Genomic DNA, 23,384 nt, shown 5'->3' with positions numbered 1-23,384 from the left:
AATATCCCACCAGCTGTTCCTGTAAAATTGAGCATTAAAGCTCATTTATTGAAGATCTTAATTTTTTTAATTAGAAATGTTTGTAATTTATTAATATTTAATTTTAGTATTTTTATTGATACTTATAAAGAGTAAGACACCCTTTTCAATTTTAAGTAAATTTTTAGTAAAAAGAACCGATGTGTGAAATACACTTATGCAGATATGTTTTAGAAATCCATAGGTAGTAGGTCTCATGTTAAGACCTTACAAGCCTACATAATTCATTTCCTACTAGTGTTTTCTATTAATATTCAGGTTGCCCCAGAGGAATACAAAGCAACCATTTCAAGGGTTAACAGTGTGCTCAGGAAGACATTGCCTGTAAATGTAAAATGGTTATTTTGCGGTTGTTTATGTTGTTGTTGCACTCTTGGATGTTCACTGTGGCCAGTAATATGCCTTAGCAAAAGGGTATGTTTTTTTTTTTTTCTTATTCTCTGATTAATTTTTTAAATATTTAGAAATGCTAGTTTTAAATTTTATTATTCTCATTTTTTATCTATAAAAACTTTTTTATTACATTATGGATAAATTTTTTTTTTTTTTTTTTTTTTTTATAATGGATTAAATCTGAAAAAGGAGATCTGAAAATTTACTCAAATTACAGGATTATTAGTCTAATTTTTCATGCTAGCAAGATTCTTCTTAAAATCATATTAAACAGAATCTCAAGTAAACTTGAAGAAGAAATGCCAGAAAAGCAAGATCTGATCGTAGACTTAAGATCAGATCTTAAGTCTACGACTGATTATCGAAAAATGTAAAGAATTCAATGTTCCAGTCATTTCGTGTTTTATAGATTATTCAAAAGCATTTGATTGTGTTCAACATGAGAAACTATGGGAAACAATGACTAATATGGGATTCCCAATCCACATAATTCAGCTGTACCAGGAACAGGAAGATACTGTGAGAACCAACATGGGAAACATGGACTTTTTCAAAATAGGTAATGGTGTCAGGCAGGGCTGTATTTTGTCACCTCACCTTTTTAATCTTTATGCTGAAGATATCGTGCATGAAGCTTTGGAAAGATTTAGAGACTGGCATCAAAATTGGAGAACTGAAGACAAATAACCTTTGCTATGCAGATGATACTGTGCTAATTTGCAATTCTAAGGAAGCAAGTAAAAAAAAAGGATTGTTTCTGAATGTGTGTAAAACTAAAACTATGGTGATTGGTGATAATCACAGTTCCAGTAAAGTGAAGGTTAATGGGCAAGATATTGAAGAAGTTGATGAATTTGATTACTTAGGGTCAAGAATAAATAAAAATAGTGACTGCTCAACAATGTAAAGAGATGACAGGCAATTGCTAAATGTTGGTCACTGATCTGACAAAATTATGGAGAGATAAAGATTTGCCCCTAAAGACAAAACTGAGAATCATTGATTTGCTAATTTTTCCAGTTGCTATTGATGGATGTGAAGGATGGAATCTGAGAAGATTTGACAGGAAGAAAATTGAAGTATTTGAAATGTGGTGTTACAGGAGAATACTGCATATTTCTTACCTTGATCAAAGAACAAATGAGTGGGTATTGAATAAAATTGGCAGGCCTAAAATTCTTCTTCATAGCATCAACAAAAGAAAACTGAAGTTTTTTTGGCCATATAGTAAGAAGGGAAAACTTTTTGTTGAAGAATATAATGGAAGGAAAAATCGAGGGGAAGATGTGCAACTAGGTGGAAAGATGGGATCAGTGAACTTCTGGGCATGACACTTTGAGATTCCGCTCGTAGAGCACATGATCGAGGGCACCTCTGTAGCCAGATGGGAAGAAGCAGCAGTGCGTAGCACACGCTTCTAGATTAGACCGGGGTTCGAGCCCATCACCACCAAATACGGAGGATGCGGAAAGGTCAGGGAATGACCACCGCATATCCTGGAGCAATATGGCCTTAGTTGCTAATGCTCCTAAAAACCAAACAACAGCACATGATTGATGCAGTTGGAGGAATTTGTTGGTGGCGACAACAGCTTCTCAGGGAGCTATGTGATTGGAAGGAAAAGAAATCTGATAGTGACATTCAGTAATTTGAATTGAACAACATACATTAGCAAAATAGCAGTATCCTTTGATGAGCATACTGATACATTGTGAGTTAATTGGCATCTGTAATTGACTCACCACCAGGAATTTTCATAAATCTACAAACTGAAATATTTTTTATGGAATTTTTAAAGCTTCACATACTGTAATATATGACTTAAAATAACCAAGCTTAGACTGTAAAATGTTTTTGGAAGTGCAAGTTTTTTAGAACTGCACTTAAAAAAAAATAAAACACCCTGACTGCCACCAAGTTAATCGGTGGATTTATCATTTGATGAGCATACCGTTATGTTGTGAGTTAATTGGCATCTGTAATTGACTCACCACGAGGAATTTTCATAAATCTACAAGCCTTGTGGATTTACTCGAGACTTGAGGAAATCTTCTAGGCTCCACTGGAGATATTTTTACCAGCGTGGCACACATTTGTACGTAGAAGGAATCTATTTTGTAGAGATGGTATTCATTTGAATAAAGGTGGTGCAAGGATATTTGCCAGTATCATTGAGGATACCCTAAGGCAGTGTTTCTCAACTTTTTTTTCACTATGTGGCCCAGCTGGCTTTTGGCCTGACATGTCGTGGCCTAGCAGGGATCATAGCTGAGCAATTTTTTGAAATCAAAGAAATGTCAATAACAACCACAACTTAGTTTAATTTAAAAGTATTTAATGGAACAATGTTTCTCATTTGAACAATTTCTATGTGAATACAAAACATTGCAGGCATCTGCCAAATGAAAAAAAAAAAAAAAAAACTCGCACCAGTGTAAGCTGAAGTGAGTTTAATGAGAGATATCCTCCTGAATTTCTGCACCCAATCCTAGGTTCTGTTGTAGAAAGCGCACATCTAAGATCTGCCTCGCATTGAAGGCAGTTCCAAGCCTTCAGCTGCACCAACGTTGAGAAGCCTGAAGGAGCTTTAGATTCAGTCTCTTCGGTTGATCAAAAATATCCACAAAGTATATGCAGTGAAAGACCCACAGCTTTTCATGAAAGAAAAAATTTCAAAAGAAAAGCTTCAAGTTTGTGCTTTTCTTCCATCTGTAGGAAACTCTGCAGCTCTTCCCGGAGTTCAAACACTCATGCCACAACATTGCCTTTTGATAGCCAGCGCACCTTGCTGTAGTAGAGTAGGTTCTTATGTTGTGCACAATTGCTTGAACAGTCGGGAATTCAAAGCACTGCTTTTCATGTAGTTCACAATTTTGATGATTTATTCAAGAACATCCTGAAGATGAGATGGAAGGGTTTTTGAAGCACAAGCTTGCCGATGAATCAGACAGTGAACACCAATGATGCCTGGAGATCGATCTCGAACAAGCATTTAGAAGCCACTTTTTTCTCCTAGCAGAGTTGGGGTGCCATCGGTGCACACTCAACATAGATTGTGCCAGTTCAGTCCCTCATGGTCAAAGAACTCTGATACTATTTCCATCACATCCACAGCTCTTGTATTTCTTTTGAGAGAACGGCAGAATAAGAATACTTCCTTGATGGAATCGCCCTTCACATACCAAACGAAGACAAGAAGCTGGGAACATGATGAAACAACTGTAGATTCATCCAACTGAATTGAAAACAATCCAAATGCAGCGTCTTTGGTTTCAGCAATCACCTGTTCTTTTATGTCATTAGACAAGTCAGCAATCCTCCTTTGAACCATATTATTTGATAAAGAAATTTTGTTGAACTTTTTTTCAGCTTCTTCTCCAAGCAGAATACGAGCCATCTTCAGGGCACATGGCTTGATCAGAGTCTCTCCGACTGTGTTAGATTTCTGTTGTGCAATCAGGAAGCTGACGGCATAAGGAGCCTCTGTATGGCACTTGTCTTGCTGAAACAATGCTCCACTTTGATCCAAGCACTGCCGCTTCATGTTCTCTTCCATTCGTTTGAAGTAGTCCATATCGTTATGTTGATGTTGTGGATGCATCTTCTCTAAATGGAGCTTCAACTTCGATGGGTGCAAAGAGTGATTTCTGAGAATTTTCTGGCACAGGATGCATTGTCCCTTTAATTCTCCACAATCGTGGAAGAATGTGAATCCAAATTTTATGTATTGCTCATCATATCCTCGTTTTGTCATTTCAGAAGGGTTTCTGGAATAAAACTTTTGAAATACCTAGGAAACATCAAATAAAAAAGTAATGCTAAAAAAAAAAAAGACCAAAAAAAATGCAGGGAATAGAAAAAATGAACATATGATAAAAATTAACATATGATCATTGCCATTAGATTGGATTTCAGATCCAGAAACAGTTTGAGTAGCATGGCCCCTACATTTTTTATTAACATGCAATGAATTGATGCTACTTGAGGGACGACCCCATTTATATATCTTTTCACCATATTATACCATATATATGTGTATTATAACATATATATTCTTCACTATAGAAGTTGTTGCATCTGACTCAAGCTTGCCACAAAACACATGAATAAGTTGTCAGCAACTGCCAGAAACCAAACACTATGCAGAACACGGTATGACTCATGCAACTTGCACGAGTCATACCATGTTCTGCCAGCTTTGTCAGGTACAACTCGAAAATGGTGTGGCCATATGCCTGTCAAAAAAAAAAAAAAGACAAGAATTGGGCAGTCTCTGTGGCCCACGATTGGGAACCCCTGCCCTAAGGGTTCCAGGGAAGCTTCTGGTTAGGGGGAGAACAGTAATTTAGATAATATGGGTCAAAGCAATGCTTGCACTCACTTCATGAATTCTTGTTCATTGCCACAATAGCCGATGTTGATAAGATAGATGTTGTGAGGGTATCAATGTTTCAAATGAGGGGGAAGATAAAGCTTGGGATGGAAAGCTAAATAACTTTGAGGGGTGTTTCAGGGTAGTAAACTATACAAGATTGCTTAGTCTCAACTATGTCTATAGTAATATCAGGAATGTTGTCAATAAAATGGCTGAATTTGAATTCCTGGTTAAGACGACTAATGCTGAGTGCAAGACTGTGAGTTAAGTGACAGTGCAAGACTAAAATGTCTTAAAACTGAAATTGAGGATTTGGTGAGGCAAAAGGCTGATCTTGCAATTCTACACAAATGGACGGCAATAGATGAGTTGAAAAAGCAAGACTAAATAATACGACTAACAGAAATGTGGTGCCACCCTCAAATTGGTGATGACGAGTTCTACTGCAGTATATAATGTATTTCAGAAAGATAGACTGGGTGGAGGGGTCGTGCTTCTTATCAAAAGTAGCCTGACCGCGAATAGAGCTTTTGCTGAATCTGAATTTACATCTGCCAGCATAGAATCTGTATAGTGTGAGTTAGTTGGATTCAAAGAAACAATGAGGGGGGGGGGGAAGTAATCTATAGACCAGAAGATTGTGAAGAATATGACAAGAGTCTATACATGGAGATGGAATGGGCAAGCAAGCGTGAATGTCTTATTATAGGTGACTTTAATCTGCCCCAGATTGATTGAAATAAGTGGGAGGGAAACTCGCCATGGGGAAAAACTTTTTTGAATAAACTAGATGATTATTATTTGTACCAGCATGTTAGAGAAAGTATTAGGGGTGAGAATATTCTTAACCCCATCACAGGGCTTAAAGTACAGGAACTGTTTTCAGGAAGGGATCATGCAATCGTCAGTTGGAAGATGAAGAAAGATGTTGCAGTAGTTAAAGGTGAAGGCACAGGTTTTAACTTCAGAAGAGGGGACTTTGACAGTTTAAGGTGCTGTATGGCATCTGTAAATTGGGCAGATTTCTGAGGGATGGCAAATATGTTTGAATTATGGAATACTTTTAAAACAAAAATCACAGAAGCCACAAATGCATACATATCTTTAAGAAAATATTGCAGGAGGGGGATGATGAAATGGATATCTGCAGAGCTGGCTGGTCAAACAGCAGAAAAAAAAAAGATGGCATGGGACAGTTACAGTGATGAAAAGTACTGAAGTCTACAACAGGTTCAGGTTTTGATCTGTAATAGTACCACCAGTAAGGTCAGGGAGGCTAAGCCTGCATATGAGAAAGCACTGGCTAAGAGAGCAAAAAATGGGGACAGGGAATTTTTCTTGTATGTGAATTTTTTTTTTTTTTTTTTTTTATGTGAACCCCAAACACGAGAGGTATTGGAACCTATAGTACTTAGTACCGTGCTTGGGTTTGAGGTTAAGAAGACGAAAGAAGATATTTGTTGACATTGGATTTGAACTTCTGTAGATTGTAATTTTCAGGAAATACGTATGAAGGAAGGTTGTTCCAGAAAACGGCAGTTGAATGAATAAATGAGGAAGATCAAAAGTTGGTTCTGTGGGTTTGAAGTTGGACAGTAAATGGATGTTGGCTAGTGGCGGCACGTGTTTGGACAGTTTTGAAAGAGAGAGCAGGAATTATAGAAGCCAATTCAGAAGAACAGTGCCCATGGAAGTATCTGTAGAAGAGGCATGCAGCAGAAACAGTGTGTCTATGAGAAAGCGAGTGGAGAGACTCTGTTAGAGATGAATCATTAATTAACCTAACTGTCCTCTTCTGAATGGAATCAAGAAGCCTGAGAGAGGTTTTGGGGGCACCACCCCAGATGTGGGAACAATATTCCATGACAGGGCGGATTTGCGATTTATACAGAGTGAGCAGCTGTTTGGAAGAAAAGTAACGCCGAGAGTGAAAGAGAAAACCAAGTTTTTTAGATGCAGAGGAAGCAATATTTGTAATGTGCTTGTGCCAAGAGAGGTTAGAAGTCAGGGTAATCCCCAAAAGAGATATATCATTTTGCCTAGAAATCGGAGTGTCACTAAAGATAAGCATAGGAGCAGAAGAATTATTTTTGCGAGATATAAGACAAGACTGAGTTTTAGAAGGGTTGAAATCAACTAAGTTGTCTTTGCCCCACTGGAGAATTACCTGAAGATCAGCATTTAAGGAATTGGTAGCAGATTTTCGAGAAGTTGAAGCTGATTGAGCAGGACAAGGTTTCTCAAAATGGAAAGTTGAATGCAATGTGCTATCATCGGCAAAACTATGGATAGGATTTCCAGTCAATGGAAGAAGGTCATTGATATACAAGAGGAAAAGAGTGGGGGAAAGAACTGAACCTTGGGAAACACCGGCATTAGTGGAGAAGTTAGAAGACAGAGAGCCATCTACCATCACCCTCAGTGAGCGATCAGAGAGAAAACTGGATAACCAATTACTAAAAACAGTTGGCAAACCATAAGATGGAAGCTTGTTTAGAAGACCGTTATGCCAAACACGATCAAAAGCCTTTGAGATGTCAAGAGCAACTACTTGTGTTTCACCGAACCTTTCCATTGAATTAGTCCATAAATGGGTAACATAAGCCTGAATATCTCCAGTGGATCGACACTGACGGAATCCATACTGGTGATCGTTGATCAGACGGAAGGTTTCTAGGTAGTTTAAGAGTTGGCGGTTAATTGATTTCTCCATTACTTTAGAAAGAGTAGAAGTAATTGCAATGGGACGATAATTGGATGGGAGGGATTTGTCACCCTTTTTTAGGAACTGGCTGGATATGAGCAAATTTCCAAGCAGAAGGAAAAACACCTTTGGAATAAGAAAGTGAAAAAAGGCGGCAAAGAATAGGAGTAAGTTCAGGAGCACAGGTTTTGAGAACAAGTGGAGAAATACCATCAGGACCTGGAGCTTTCTTAGCATCAAGATTCATCAAAATCCTTCTGATATCCTTTTGATGGAAGACCACAGGAGGCATTGAATGGAGCATGGTGGGAGGTGTTTTACCAAGATCATTAATACATGAGCTGGAAGAAAAATGGGATGCTAGCGGGTCAGCTTTATCCTTGGCTGAAGTGGCAACAGAACCATCTGGTTTGGACAGAGGTGGGAGCAAAGATGGGCAAAAGTTGCGGCCAATAGCTTTGGCAAGAGACCAGAATGCTCGGCTACCATTAGGGTAAGAAGCAAGTTTTCTACTCTTAGCCTGTTCAAACTCTAGTTTGGACTGATTTATAACTGCTTTACAACTGTTGCAAGCTTTGGTGTAGGCAGAAAATGAACTGAAGAATTAGAAACAAGCCAATTACGATATGCAACATTCTTCTCTTGGACAGCCTTAGCACATTTATTGGAAAACCAAGGTTTAGATAAAGGACGAGATTTTAAAGTGGAATGTGGGATAAGGTTTTCCATTCCTGCAAGAATAATTTCACTGACACAATCTGAGCAAATGTTGACATCAGAAGTTTTGAAACAGTAATCCGACCAAGGAAAAGAAGAAACGAAGTCTCGCAGGTCATCCCATTTTGCATTCTTGTAATGCCAAACAACATGTGGTTGGGAATAGCCATGAGATAAAGGTTCCAGTGGAGAAGAGACAATCACCAAATTGTGATCTGAAGTGCCTAAAGGACCTCTCACTTCGACCGTGTACTTAGAAGGATTGTTTGTGAGAAAAAGATCAAGCGTATTGGCTGTATGATTAGGATTGTCCGGTATTCTTGTAGGTAAATGAACAATCTGTGCTAGGTCATTAGTAATTGCAAAAGCCTCAGCATCTTCTACCTGCTGGGTCGGTGTGACTAGAAAATGGAAGCCAGCTGGAGTTGTGAACATTAACATCACCAAGGAAAATTACTTCACTGTTAGGAAAGTTGGACTGGAGAAAGTCAAGTTGCAAAGAGAGGAAGTCAAAGAGTTCCAAGTGATTAGTGGAGTTGGGAGAATGGTAGAGACAACAGATGAATTTGACACAATGAGGTAGAGAGATTTTAAGCCAGAGAAGATCAAAGAGAGGAGATTCCAAATTGCCAAGTCTCTGACAGGGAATATCAGAACGGACATATGCACAAGTACCACCTTTGAGGCGAAAGGTATCATACAGCAAATAATTTGGGCATCTGAGATGAGCAGTAGATGAATCAACCGATAACTGAGATTCTGTCAGAAAAAGTACATGGGGTTTGGCAAATTGCAAGTGGAAATGGACATCGTTGAGATTAGAATTGAGACCACGTATATTTGTGAAATGAATTAGGAAGTCCTTGGGAGGTTTAGATCTTTTCGCAGATAAGCTTGCTCTATTAGTTTGACAATTCATGGTGTATTCAATAGTAAGAAAAAGTGGATGGGACATGCTGTATGAAGTAATGAAATTTTTGGATATGGTGTACATGTGGTAAGAATTTACCCAGATCCTTGACATAACGTGGCCTCGACAATGCTCCCCGCATACACACTACTCGGACTCCCTCCAGTCACTATCTGGCAGAGTAGAGGTAACAAGATTATACACTAGCTGATCCGGAAGCTTCCTCGAGAGTTACCAATAGGTTCAGTCCGGTGTACTAACTAGTGGCCGTTTTTGAGCTGTACCCTCGAAATGTAAAGAATATTGGATCTCGCCATGACGTTCATCATAACCTCAAAAGTCATCAATCATACTGCATGATGGAAGAGATAGGGAAGTGTTGACTGGAACTTAGCTCTAGAGACTAAACATGGGTTCCACCACTTCAAGCCTCCAATAAGCAAAGTGGTGGTATTTCACCAGTCGATGAGAGTCATCTACCACCTAGTACTGCCTGGTAACATAGAGGGCGCCTCCGTTGCCAGGTGGGAAGGAGCAGCAGTGCATAGCACACGCTTCTTGATTAGACCGGGGTTCGTGCCCGTCACCACCAAATACGGAGGATGCGGAAAGGTCAGGGAATGACCACCGCATATCCCGGAGCAATATCGCCTTAGTTGCTAATGCTCCTAAAAACCAAACAACAACCACCGCTGTATATTCAGTTAAAATTGAAGTTTCTTTTTGGAAAGATCTTATATTTTTAATTATATTGATTTATTTCCTGTGTTGTTGATGGGTATTCAGATTATTTCCTTATTTTTTAGTATTAGTGGTGGCAAGTGATGCATGAAAGCAAGCATCAGGGGGGGAAAAAAAACACTTCCAATATCACCTGTCCATCCCCTCTAACAGTTTTAGTTCTTTCTTGAATCTATTCAAAGTACCCACTTCTACAACACCAGATGGAAGGTTGTTCTAACAATCATCTACCCACTGGCTGAAGACAAATTTCCACTCATCTCTCCTGCAACTATCCTTCCTCAATTTGAATTTATGCTCCCTCTGTGTAGTCTGAGCATGATGGATTCCATTGGCATTGAGCTTATTTAATCCATTCAGAGTCTTAACCACCTCAATCAGATTTCTTTGCAGGTGCATAGTCTCTGGACACTGCAATTTGCAGAATGGAGTAAATTAAAATGTAACAGTTTAAAAGTTTTATTTGAATTGGGCTTCTGAGAATATAATAAAACTACTAAATTGTAAATAATAGTGTTAATTGTGTAAATCATTATAATACATCTGTTTGACATTAGTTGCATTAAGCTGCGAACTGTTAACTTATCCAAAAATTGACATACGGATGTTTTCATGTTTAAAATACATTCTCAATTTGTTTTCAGACGAGGCATTCTATAGAAAAAGTACTAGAATGGGAAAATAATCATCTTTATCATAAGGTAGGATTTCTTGTCTGATTATTATTGTGTATAAAACATTATAATGTTAATTTATTAAAAGTAGTTTTACTAAAAATAAACATTATTTACTTATCATGGTAGCATAACCTTCCTACACTTGAGGGTATTAGGAAGGTTATGCTCATACTGCTTGAGGGATCTGCTGCTGCTGTGCCTTTTTCATGTGTAGAGGTGTCAGATCACCAAATTGCACACAAATCAAAGTTGATTTGCAATATACAATCAGAAACAAGATCTGTGTGTTTGGCCAGTGGTGTCATTTTGTCATTCTACAACTACACACAGCTCAACTTTCTATGGAAACTATCCAGAATATGCACTGGGAAGTGATTGAACAGTACTCGGACTTGTCACCTTTTCTCTTTTTATGTTTTTGGAAGACTGAAAAATTATCTACCAGGCAATCAATTCTACATGGAGAGTGAAGCAAAGGAAGTTGTCATATAATGGTGCCAACAGCAACTAATATACTTCTATGAGCAGGGTATAAAAAAATGTGGTATACATGGATTATGTTCTTAAATTGTGTTTAAATTTTGAAAAATAGTGTTATTGTTAAAAAAAAAAAAAAAAAAAAAAAAGTACATCTCATTTTCATTTGATTGACCATCTTAAATCTTACATTTAGCGGATAACTGTTTAGAAAGACTTATCTCTTCCTCCCTACTTTGTGTCCTGCTGTTTTTACAAAGTTTGTCCTGTTCTCATTAAAGTATTGTTGGATTACAGGGGAATATTTCAGAGCTGTAGTTGAAATCGAATAAAATTTGTATACTCTACTGCATTTGATTTTCAATCACAAGGCTCATAATGTTTCGACTGAGGCTGGGTGTTCAGCATTAAGGTGTGGACTTATGTTGAACTTAGAGACAAATACCATTATCTGCCTAAGTTTTGCCAATATCCTTTTTAAATTGTATAGCATCTCCTGAGAAGGTGAATCAACTGTACATTAAAATAATTTGAGACACCATTAGGACAGCTTTAATTTAGGGATTTAATAAAAAGCCTTACAAAAAGGCCTCTGATAGAGAGTAGAAAGCAGCAAAAGGTTGGGAGATGGGAAAGAGAGATAGACATGTGACGAGAAATAGCTCTCTGAAACAGAAGAGACCAAACTCTATCAGTTGCTCAATCTCAGCTTGTCGTCATCTGGTGGGTGGTTTTTATTAGCAAACATATGCCGAACTGTGAATGCATTTAGTGTAAGTGAACAGCCAAGTATAGAAGTAAAACTTCCATTTAAAACACAACAATCACTTTGTGTATCTTAACTCTTAGAACCAGGCAGAATTTGTCCTATGCAGCAAATTCTTAAGGATTTCAGGGGGATATTTCATTGTATTATTTGAAATCAAATTAAATTTATATGCTTTATTATGTTTGATTTTTGTCCTTTTGCTTCCATTAAAGATTGAGTGAAAAAACTTGGCATTTAAAGCTTGGGGGCTCATATTCAACTTGTGCATGGGTTGAAGATCAAGAAGAATACAGATACCTATTGACATTACACTTGAATTTCTGTAAATTTTATTTGAAGGAAATACATGTAAAGATTGTTCTGGAAACAGAAGAGATAAATGAGGAACTGTTGATTCTGTGATAATATGGCATTGGACAGTGAATGGATGTTGACTGGTTGCAGCATATGTTTGGACTGGTTTGGAAGAGAGTCAGGGAATTACAAATTGCAGTTCAGAAGAACAGTGCCAATAGAAGTATTTATAAAAAAGGCATGCAAGCAGAAACAGTATGTCTATGAGACAAAAAGTGTAAACATGTTTATTCTTCCACAATGTTGATACTGTTGAAGAGGACAAGGAAAACTTTTTACACACTTCAACATTTTTTGCATTACATTCTAACTCATGAATAATTTTGACTTTTTCATGAATCGAGAGATACTTCCTTTTTGTTAGTAGGTTAGTTTTCGAAGGAAGGGTTCATTTCTAATTGATTTTACTTTAAACGGCAGTAAAGTAATTTATAGTTCAGTGAATACAAGACAATCTGTAGAGGGTAATGTGACCATAGAAATTACAAGCGTAATGCCAATGCACTAATGTATAGCCCTATCCCTGAGACAAGGTTAAGTCATAAACTGGTCCCTAATCCGATATGGGTGGTCATAAAAGCTAAGTCACCCCCTTTGATTTTTGTCTATTCCAAGAATTGGGGTTGTTTTTACTGCCTCAGCAATTAAGAATGTTTACATGTTTGCATAGTTATCAAAATTCTGTATGGTATATCCATGTAATATGCTTGTTATAACAGTGCGTGATTGTATGGGAATACGTGTAAATTAAAATCATTGACTTTTTGCTCATTACAGCCATGATCTCATTATTTCTGTGCTCGTTATAACCAAGTTCAACTATATATATTTACAGTAGAGCATCGATAATCCGAACTAATTGGGCCGGGGTAGTTCGGACTTCTGATTTGTTTGGATTTTCGAACTTATCAAAAATACTGTTCTGGAGACTATAAAAAAAGGTTTAGTAAGTTTAGAAATAAAAACACTGGCTTTAAGATCTGAGGGACACCTAACATTTTGTTAAAATTCTGTGCATTTTCACACAACAGATATGGGTTCTCCTCAACTTAGTCTCTGTGTGGACCACAAATAAATGGCATCTTCAAGGGATGGGTCATTAGCTGTACTCTGTGTTTTTTTTTTTTTTTTTTTTGCACCAGCTGAATCAAGTTTCGATACGAACTTTAAAATTTTTTAATGTCTGTTATGGTTGACTTTCCAACCTAGTAAAATTTTGTTAACGAAGACCCGTTTTCTCCCTTTGAAAGTCTATTTAAAATCTCATTCTTCGATTCAGTTGTTAAAAATTTCTGCTTTGTTTTAAAAGATGAAGAAAACTAAGGTACAGTAAAATAAAACTCTATAAAAAGAATCTCTTTACTCTGTATCTCACTTATGTGTATCATGTAAGTTGCAGTTTCTGCTTGTCGTGTTCTTTGTTATTGATTGACGCTTTTCTTTTTTTACTGTTTTAGATTTATCCTCCCCCCCCCCCCCAAATGTCAGTGAACAGAAATATCAGATTACAAAGTGTTATGTTTAGTTAGTACTGTATGTATATTAATTAAGCCATGTACATGAGCGTAAATTTATTTTTATTTTGCTAACCTGTGGATAATATTTTTCCGATTTTCATGTATCGTTTAATTTTGTTAATTGATGAGGAAAAAAGAAGTGTACATTTGTACTTTATATCTTCATTTTTATAGCCTGTGGATAATATTCTTCTGATTTTTGCTTATTAGAATTGCTGTTTAATATTAATTTAATATTAATATTGCTGTTTGCAAAATTCAATTTGCAAACGTGATCACAATAACCAGCGCTTTATGGCACCAGCATTCAAAAAATAAATGCTGACTCGTTCAGTTTATTGACGTACAGTAGAGCGTCGGATTTTCAATGCTCTACTGTACTACAGTTTAGTATATTAAATAAATAAAAAAAAACTCTATAAATTATTTCAAAAAACTAACCTGCTATGAAGATCTCTGAAAATATACAGCCATGCACTGTAGCCTTGATCTCAGAATCTCTTAAAGCCTGTAATCCATAAGTCTGTTTCTATTACTTTAATGGTAGCAGCTATGAACAGGATGTTTGTATATTTTTTGTGGGTGGTGGGGGGGGGCTGTTTTTTAAGGAAGTGCCACTGTGCAGTAAAATAGTTGTTTTTCCTCCTCCCTTCTAGCTTGGTCTTCACTGGACTTTAAGTAAACAGTGGTGTGACTCTAACAGCATGATGGAATATGTGAGTTATTTTTTAATTTTCACTTTTGAAATTATAGTAGCTTTAAAGAAAGGATTTCTTAGTATTCTAAAGAGTTATATAGTGTTTCAGAATACGGTATATTGAAATTACAGAAACACCAAGGGGAGTGTCAAAATGGTTAACGATGTGTCCACAGCAGTGCACCATTAAGAAGTTGTTGGACAAATTTTATCAAAATGTTTGATATCAATAAGCACTATAAAATGAAGAAAAATGGTTTATTGCAGGGACATATCAGACTCAGAATTGATATTCCAGCAGGTTTCATCATCGGTGTACATGCAACTGCATAATGTAAGAGCAAATTACAAATATATTTGTACACATCCAGCATTGCTGATACTGTGTATTGCATTCTGAATATGTAGTTTATTTTTTCCATCATAATGCATAGCTCCTTTAATGATACATGTTTGCTAACCATTTTTTTGCCCCTTGATCATTTCCAGTATCTCATTCTGAAATACCCTGTATGCATATATTTATGAGCAAAAATTGTCAAGTGGAAATTTCCAAGTGATTGGTTTAGTACCTTTAACAAATTATTACCTTTTCGCAAATTTCTAGTTATTCCTTGCAAAACTATAACATGGAAAGGTATATAGACCATAGGCCTAAATCCTGAAATATACAGTGGGCTTGAAGTAAAGACCACATTCAACTCTGCTAATATTGAAAAGCAACAAAATTAGAAAGTGGTGTGTGAATTTATGATTAAATGTTCATAAATACTTTATGAACTTGTTTTCACACTCAAGTTCATGAAGTATTTACAATTTAAAAGCTTTTTGAATAAAAGCTTTATGTGGCTGCAATTATAGGATTCTTGTGCATCAGAAAAGTGATGTTTTGTTGCCTAAACAGTGTCTTTGAATGCCATAAAAAGAAGTTGGCCAACATTGAGTCTACAATCTATCAATTCAGTACTGGCCAGTAATTCCTTCTTAGTCTGCCAATCTGAAAATTTTCCATTATGAGCCTTAGTCCTTTAATGGTTTTAAATAGCTTTGCTCAGCTTTTTAGGATAACAATTTCAGCAAAGGAAAAAAACAATTCTAATTATCTTTTTCATCTATAGATGAAACATTTAACTCATAATGTAATATGGGGCGAGGTTGGTAAATTCAAAGGAAGAGGAAGAGTTTGGTAAATTCAAAGAGTTGATTAGGTTTATTGATTCTCACTGCATGACACAAGTGAGAGTGATTCATTCTTTGCCATCATTTCTTGAGTGGAGATAAAGGACTCTGCTCCACAACAGCTCTTCTTGGTGATCCTTTTAAGGGTGAAAAGAATATCTTGTTCTTTTCAATTCTAACAGATTTATACTAGCATGACATCCGTGGAAATGAGAGAGAGAGAGAGAGAGAGAGAGAGAGAGAGAGAGAGAGAGAGAGAGAGAGAGAGAGAGAGAGAGAATGACAATGAATTTTTCTCACCATAATAATCACTATATAAATTATCACACCGAGCTTAGAAAGTTTTATGCTTAGGGATATTGTTTAAGTGCATTAATAATATAAAGATGTGGCTGTGATGAGTGATATAAGATTATTATACTACACTAGCTGTTCATGCTTTGCACATTTGTAAAAAAGTTTTTGAAACCATATTTGATTGTTTACTGAACTCAGTCCTACTTTTCCTCTTTTTGAAAACTACTAGTGTCATTTATTTGTAATAAAACAAGTTTATTAACATCATTGTTTGTCTCCATCTAATTTATAATTTAAATTTTTGTAGCTGTGAATGTGTGTAAATTCTTTATCTTGTGACAGATTTCTTCTAGATATTGCCAATGAATTTGTTCTACAGCAACCAAAATAGGTCTGGAGTACCATATTTAGAGGTTAGGTTGCAAATTTCTTTTCTTGGTGAACAACATGCTATATATGAGGTGTAAGCCAAAAGTTTCTGGACTGGCTGCTTGGAGCACTAACCACATGTAGTATAGCAATGTGCTGAACTAATTCATTCGCCAATGGAACATTGTGCTTTTGAGCAATTGGTGTTTAAGCGTGTCCCTGTTGAGTATGTCTTGCAAGTTTTGTAGTCATATAAGATGGCAAATTTGCTTAAAATTTTGTCATAAATGTGGGCAAACAAATTCAGAGATTTATGAAATAGTAGTAGTGGCATGTGATGCAAGAAAGCAAGTGTATGCACTATTGCAGCATCGGCCAAAAAAAAAAAATCACACCATTCCCTCCAAGTGCCTGTCCAGTTCCTCCTTAAATTTATTTAACCTATCAACTTCCACAACGACAGATGGAAGTTTGTTCCAGCAATTAACGACCCGCTGGCTAAAGGCAAATTTCTGCACATCTATTCTACATCTGTCTTTTCTTAATTTGAATTTATGCCCCCTTAGGTTTGTAATCTGAACAAGTGGAAGGATCCCATCAGAATTCAGCGTGCTCAACCCATTCAAGGCCTTATACACCTCAATCAGATCACCGCGCAGGTGCCTAGTCTCCAGCCACTGCAATTTGCAGAACTTAAGCCTCTCCTGGTAAGAGGATCCCTTCATTCCTTTCACCAATCTTGTTGCCCTTCTATGTACACGCTCAAGCAAATCTACATCCTTCCTAAAATGAGGCCTCCAGACCTGTACGCAGTACTCAAGGCATGGCCTGACCATTGCCTTACACATAGAGAGGGACAATCACCTCCTTTTCCCTGCTAGCAAAATTCCTATATATCATTGACAAAACCCCATGACCTGCCCTGGCAGCTTGTCTGCATTTCTCAGAAAACTTCATATCTGACTGCACAATTACTCCCAGGTCTTTTTCATTTTCTACCACCTTAAGTGTAGTACCACACAGTTGGTACTTTTCTCTCGAGTTACTTCTACACATATATGCAGTACTTTGCATTTGTCAAGGTTAAACTTCAGTTGCCACTTCTTAGCCCAGCTGCCCAAATTTTCTAGATCCTGTTGCAGTAGCACACTGCCATTACTGTCATTAACAACCCTGCCAACCTTTGTATCATCTGCAAACTTCGACATTAAGCCTGATATACCTTCATCAATATCATTGATAAATATACAAAACAACAGTGGACCCAACACCGAACCCTGTGGGACTCCACTAATAACATTAGTCCATGAAGAGCAGCACCCATTGATTACCACCCTCTGTCTTCTTCCACTCAACCATCCTTTTATCCATTGTAGCAACGTACCCTTAATACCATTCTGCTCCAATTTGTACAATAGTCTTCCATACGCAACAGTGGCAAAAGCTTTCCTGAAATCCAAATATATGATATCAAAATTATTTTTTACATCCAGTTCCTTTGTAACCACATGAAATGCTTAAACAAGTGTTTGGTTATGATGCTATAGGTAGGCAAACTCTTCAGTGGTAATGCTATTTGCATTTCCAAAGCAGCAAACTTAAATTGTGGATTTTAAGTGCTCAGGTTATCCATCATCAAGTTTGACTGATGAAAATGTTAAAAAAGTATTTGGGTCATAATCCCAAACGCTCTTTAAACATTTTCATCATTTTTGACAAGCCAAAATCCCAACAAAAAACCGAAATCCTGACACATTGTAATACCCTCTTAATAACAGCAAATAAAAAAAAAAAAACAATGAAAATTTAAAAATTAATTTTATTCAGTAGTTTTTATTTACACTGGTTTTATGCTCATATGAAACATTTACATTACAAGCATTGCACGTTTTTGCAAAATTGTATACATACATTAAATGTCATTAATTATTTAAAATACAAGCAGTTCCTGCTTTACGAGTTCCTGGGTTTACGAGTTATTTTTTTCATGTATCAACAAATTTGAATATATGATCATTAATTTCCATAAATAAATGTTAAACATTCATAAATACAGCATTTCAAAGCACACACGTAGCTATATAATACAGCACTACTATGTGTGCATTTATTTGTTCAGGCAGAGATAAGGAGGGAGGTCTGACTCTTAAAGAATTTTGGAAAGATTTCCATATTTTAGATGCAATCAAAGTAATAAAACGAGCCTGGGACAAAATTACAGAGAACATGAAGGGTGTTTGGAATAAATTCTGTCATCACTTTATTGATAACTTTGAAGGATTTAAAGAACCAGCAGAGATCGTACAAAATGAAACAGAAGCGATCATAAATGTTGCCAATCAACTGCAGCTTGAAATTTCTACAACTGATGTCACTGATCTGCTTCAAGTACACAATGGACAGCTTACAAATGAAGACCTCGTTGAAATGGCAAAATGTGAAGAAGGTTTAACAGCTAAAACTCCTGTATATTCTTTCACTCTCAAGGGGCTTGACGAAACTTTTCAACACAGAAAAAGCAATTGAGATTTTTGAGTCACAAGATTCAAATTTCGAGCACACTAGAAAAGTTGCTACAGATTTAAAAAATGCTTATGCATGCTATTGTAAAATTCGTAAAGAAAAGAAAAGACTGTTGGAAACAAATGACCCTTGAAGCATTTCTGAAGAAGACAACTCCTTGTGCTTCCAACAAACCAATGAGTGATGAACCATCAAGTGATGAATCATCAGTGAGTGTGCATTTAGTCGATGAAGAATAAACATTCTTTAAAATTTGTATGACATAAATAATTTATTTATTATAACCCTTGATTTTAAAGGCTATGTTTTCATTTCTTTGGATAAATAAATCATTGTTTATGCTTAAACATTTGCTTAAACTTATTTCTAATTTGACGTTACTATGGTCAAATTTCATTGTCGAGAACGTAACACCTGTTTTCAACATTACGTCTATGGGAAATAAATTACCACTTTACGAGTGGGCGCTAGGAATGAATTAACTCGTAAAGTTGGGAACTACCTGTAATTCAATATTTCAATGTCACTTTTTTTAATAACATTATATAATTGTAATTTACTATTAAGTTATCAAATTAACTTAATTTAATAGTATTGTTAATTAGAATGAAACACTAAGTAATTCCATAAAGATAATCCATCACAGAATGATTTTTACAATCATTGACAACTGTAAAAATTTTAATTTCTTGATCAATTGTCACTTTTCATTTTGGACAGGATTTGCCATATAGTATGTATTCAACTTGATTATCTACCTGCTGCTTTTCTTTCTGAAATTCTTTGATGTTACTGTGGGCGCCAGTGTGCACTCATCCAATTTGTTCTCCCATTTTCTGTGCCAAGCTTCAATGATGGGAAGAACTAACACTGATGAATTTTATCTTGTATACGCTATTGTATAGATCCTGTGCCCTGTCTACCTACGACAGTACAGCGAACCTATTTCTTATTCATTCTTTATCGCCGGACTTATTTCTTATTCATTCTTCCCAGCAGACCTGTTTCTCATTTTTTTTAAACATATTTCTCAAAATATGTAAATAAATCATAACTAATCTCCAAAGAAACTGTTAATTGGTAGAATTTTTAAATCTAGTATTATAGTTGGTGGTTCAGCATTATTGTGTTGTTGGTATTATAGCTTGTTGGAATTTTTATTTCTTGGTATTAACAGGGTATGATGGCTATTGAGATTCCAATATCTTAATTATGTATTTACGGCAAACCCCAATATCATAATTACGGATATAGAGGTTTGCCAGAATTATGGCTGGCACCCGTTTAAAAAAAGTGCATAAAGTCATTCACGAGGACAGGCATATGGTTAACAATATTTGTGACATTCTAGGCTTGTATGGTATGGTATGCATTTTAACTGAAAATTTAAATAAGAGATGGATTGTTTCAAAATTTGTGTTGTTTGGTGAGTGATGAACAGCAAAAGACACAAACATAACTGGCTTTCTGTGTGTGGGGACCTGCAAGCACAGGCCGGAAAAGACAGAAATTTCTTTTCCAAGGTCATAATGCACAGGGAACAAAAACTGGGTTTAAGGTTGTGATCCAGAAACAAAGCAGCAGTTGTTTCAGTGGAAAAGTTTATCATCTCCACACATCCCAGAAAGGCAAGGTTGGTCAGTTGAAGTGTCAAAGAGCATGCTGATTGTTTTCTTTGACAGTGAAGGAATTGTTCATCTGTATTTATCATTTCTTCTTCCAGGCCAAACTGTAAATCTTCAGTTCAATGTAGGGATCCTAAAGCATTTGAGGAAGGATGTCAGGAGAAAACTCCCAGGATGGCTTCTGTGTCACAACAGTGTGCCAGTCCACATGATTTTGTTGGTTCAGCAGTTAAAATAAAATGGTTTATGGTCTTCACACATTCCCCATTCTCCTGATCTGGCTCCCCTGTGACTTCTTCCTGTTTCCCAAAATGAAAATCTAGTTAAAAGGATGAAGATTTAAAGACATTGTAGAAATTCATGCTAAATTGCAGAAAGTGTTGGACAGTATCGCAAAACAGGAATTCCAGTGATGTTTCAATGGCTGGAGAAATGCCAGGATTGATGTATGAACTCTGGAGAAGACTACTGTGAAGGCTACAACACAACATGTAACTAACTTAAGTCTGAATTAATTTTATTGCTCCACTCCAGAAACTTTTGGCTTACACCTTGTGTTATTTTGAAAATAAAGAAAAATTATATTGGATGCTTAAATAGTTTTTGCCATTTGGAATAAAACTTTAACCTTTACTGCATAGTATAAAAACCATCTGAAGTTGTAAAATGTATATTGTATTGCCTTTTGAAATGTTATTGACAATGCATTAAAAATAATTTAGTATTCAAAACTCAAAATAAGGTGAGCATTAAATAAATATATATATGAGTTATGATATTTTTCTATAAATGGTTAAACCTTATTGCACATAATTTATGGAATAAGGTAACTGCTAAAACAATACCATAATACTATGTTATATATATTTTGCAGTTATTTAAAGCATATTATTTTTTATGCAGGTTCTGTTAATAGAATTCATTCCAAAAGTGCCCATTCATCGGCCAGATTAGTCAGATGGATAAGGTTGTGTTCTGTGACGTGGGATTTTGTATAAATTGCAGAAAGTATCTTTAACTATCAACTTGATTTAGTTGATCTTAAGTAAATCTCTGTTGAAGGAAAACAGAGGAAATACCTTGTATGAGAGACATGTAAACAGTGTGCATTAAGATGAAGAGCAAGCCTCATAAAAGTTGTAGTTTGGTTTGAGTAAGCAAAATTTGCTTAATATGCTGTTATGAAACTAATGGAACTTGTATATGTTACAAAGCAGACATCTCCTTTCTTCAGATTTTTTTTTTCTTTTCCTGTTGTTGGAAATTTTTAATTTTACACTGATATAGATGGAAATGTTGTTTTCTACATTGAACTATAAATAGAGTTATTTTTAATATGGAGAGCCATTTTTTGGTGCTTTGTGCAGCATGTACTTAACACCACAGCTGTAAGGACTAAACCAATAGAATCTGAAATGAAACCTCACTATTGCCTTACTTTTTTATCATGAGAACCGTGAATGTTAAACTCAAGCTGTCCACATTTAACTTGATAAAAAAAAAAAATTTCTATTTGCTTTGCATGGTTTTTCTGGTTTTTGAGGAAAAAAAGTTTTTCTCAATAGGTGTAAATATTTCAGCAAAATTAGAAAACATTTGCTGGTTTTGGTGAAGTTTTAATAGCAGAAACACTGTATAACATTTAACATTTCTTCCTTCCCCCCCAAAAAAGTTTTATTTTCTTTTTCTAAAAATTTGAGCATATAAGTCATATATAATGTTAAGAACATGTATAACGTTTTTGGTTGTCAGTTTAATTTTATTTTGGGTATATAAATAGAAGAAAAAAAAATGTATAAGTTCATTGTTTTAACTGTTTATTAAATGTCAAATTACCAAATTATTTTTTTAAAATATGAGAGTGTTTAATAATATATTAAGTTCAGTACAATAACTAATTCATATGGTTGCACCAGGCCTGAAATTATGTTTAGATTGCTTTTGAATTTGAATCATGTATGATAAAATTTCATTATGTATAATTGATTTTTAGATGCATTCACCTTTAATATTCATTACATTTTTTCTTGTTCAAATGTTACTCTTTTGAGGTATCTCTTGTATACTGAAGTTTAATCGTTGCAAGTTTAAAAAAATCCAGTATATCTAGCTGTAAGCACAAGACCTGCACTTTGCAGGCCTGAAGATAATTATTTTGTTTACAGCTGTCATAATCTGTCATGTAAATACTTATTAATCAGGATTGCTATTTATTATTCTTTTAACACAATACAGATTGGTGACTAATAACAGCTGTCTAATTATCATGTATATATAACAGGAAATAAAAATGCAAAGTCAAAATTATGATTGTGGTCTTTCAAACAAACATATATACAGGTAACCCTTGTATAACCGGGTTATTAGGTTTCGATAAAATGTCGTGTTGTGCGAAACCATGTTATATGGGACTAAGGAAAAGCACAAAAAGAGGAGCCACTTTCCAAAAGCTAACAAAAATTCACTATTTCGTTAACAAAAATGCAGCATTCTAGATTTCTTGTATCTTCTGCTCTCTTTAAAAAATCAGTAATCTGGGTTTGTTTGCTTTTGCTTGATAAATCTTTGTGAATTTTATCGTATGGAACTAAGCATTTTGAAGCTCCCTTTTGAACTTTGAGCTCCTTTCATTGAAGAATCTGCATTCAAAAAATAAGATTCTAAATGCTCAGCTAACTTTATGCCTTCCCATATGCTTTTTAGTGTAAAATTTGGAAGTTTAGAATTTTCATCTGTGCTATCATCATCTGAATTGATTTGATTTTACCTCCAATGCCATTTCCACCAAATCTGCTATGCCTACCTCTTCTCCTACCAGTAATTCTTGAACATCTTCAGTAATCATATCTTTTTTAATTTTTTTAGGAGCATAGGCAAATAAGGCATGTTACTCTTTATTGGCTCTGGTTATTTGCCCTGTAAAGGATGAATTAGTTAAGGTAGAAGTTGAAAGTAATGTTAGTTTGAATTTTCAATATGGTAGCAGTTATTTTTACTGATTTGTTTAAGGTTGCTCAGGTA

The 23,384-nt window shown here is 35.6% G+C and overlaps 1 protein-coding gene across 1 annotated transcript in view; it reads left to right on the top strand.

Moving 5' to 3' along the window:
* Positions 1-22,207, top strand: part of LOC150079794 (cysteine-rich hydrophobic domain-containing protein 2) — a 67,929-nt gene extending 45,722 nt beyond the window's left edge. The window contains exons 3-6 of the mRNA XM_090382215.1: positions 298-453; positions 10,524-10,580; positions 14,330-14,389; positions 21,267-22,207. Of these exons, the coding sequence (XP_090238341.1) occupies positions 298-453; positions 10,524-10,580; positions 14,330-14,389; positions 21,267-21,317 (324 nt within the window). The 3' untranslated portion in view covers positions 21,318-22,207. The remainder of the gene's footprint in view (positions 1-297; positions 454-10,523; positions 10,581-14,329; positions 14,390-21,266) is intronic.
* The last annotated feature ends 1,177 nt before the right edge of the window (positions 22,208-23,384 follow it).

This window comes from Mastigoproctus giganteus, chromosome 10 (assembly GCF_048544385.1).
Source record: "Mastigoproctus giganteus isolate SK-2022 chromosome 10, ASM4854438v1, whole genome shotgun sequence".
Taxonomy (NCBI): Eukaryota; Metazoa; Arthropoda; class Arachnida; order Uropygi; family Thelyphonidae; genus Mastigoproctus; species Mastigoproctus giganteus.
Note: the sequence above shows the minus strand (reverse complement) of the source record. Positions and strands in the feature narration are given on the sequence as shown.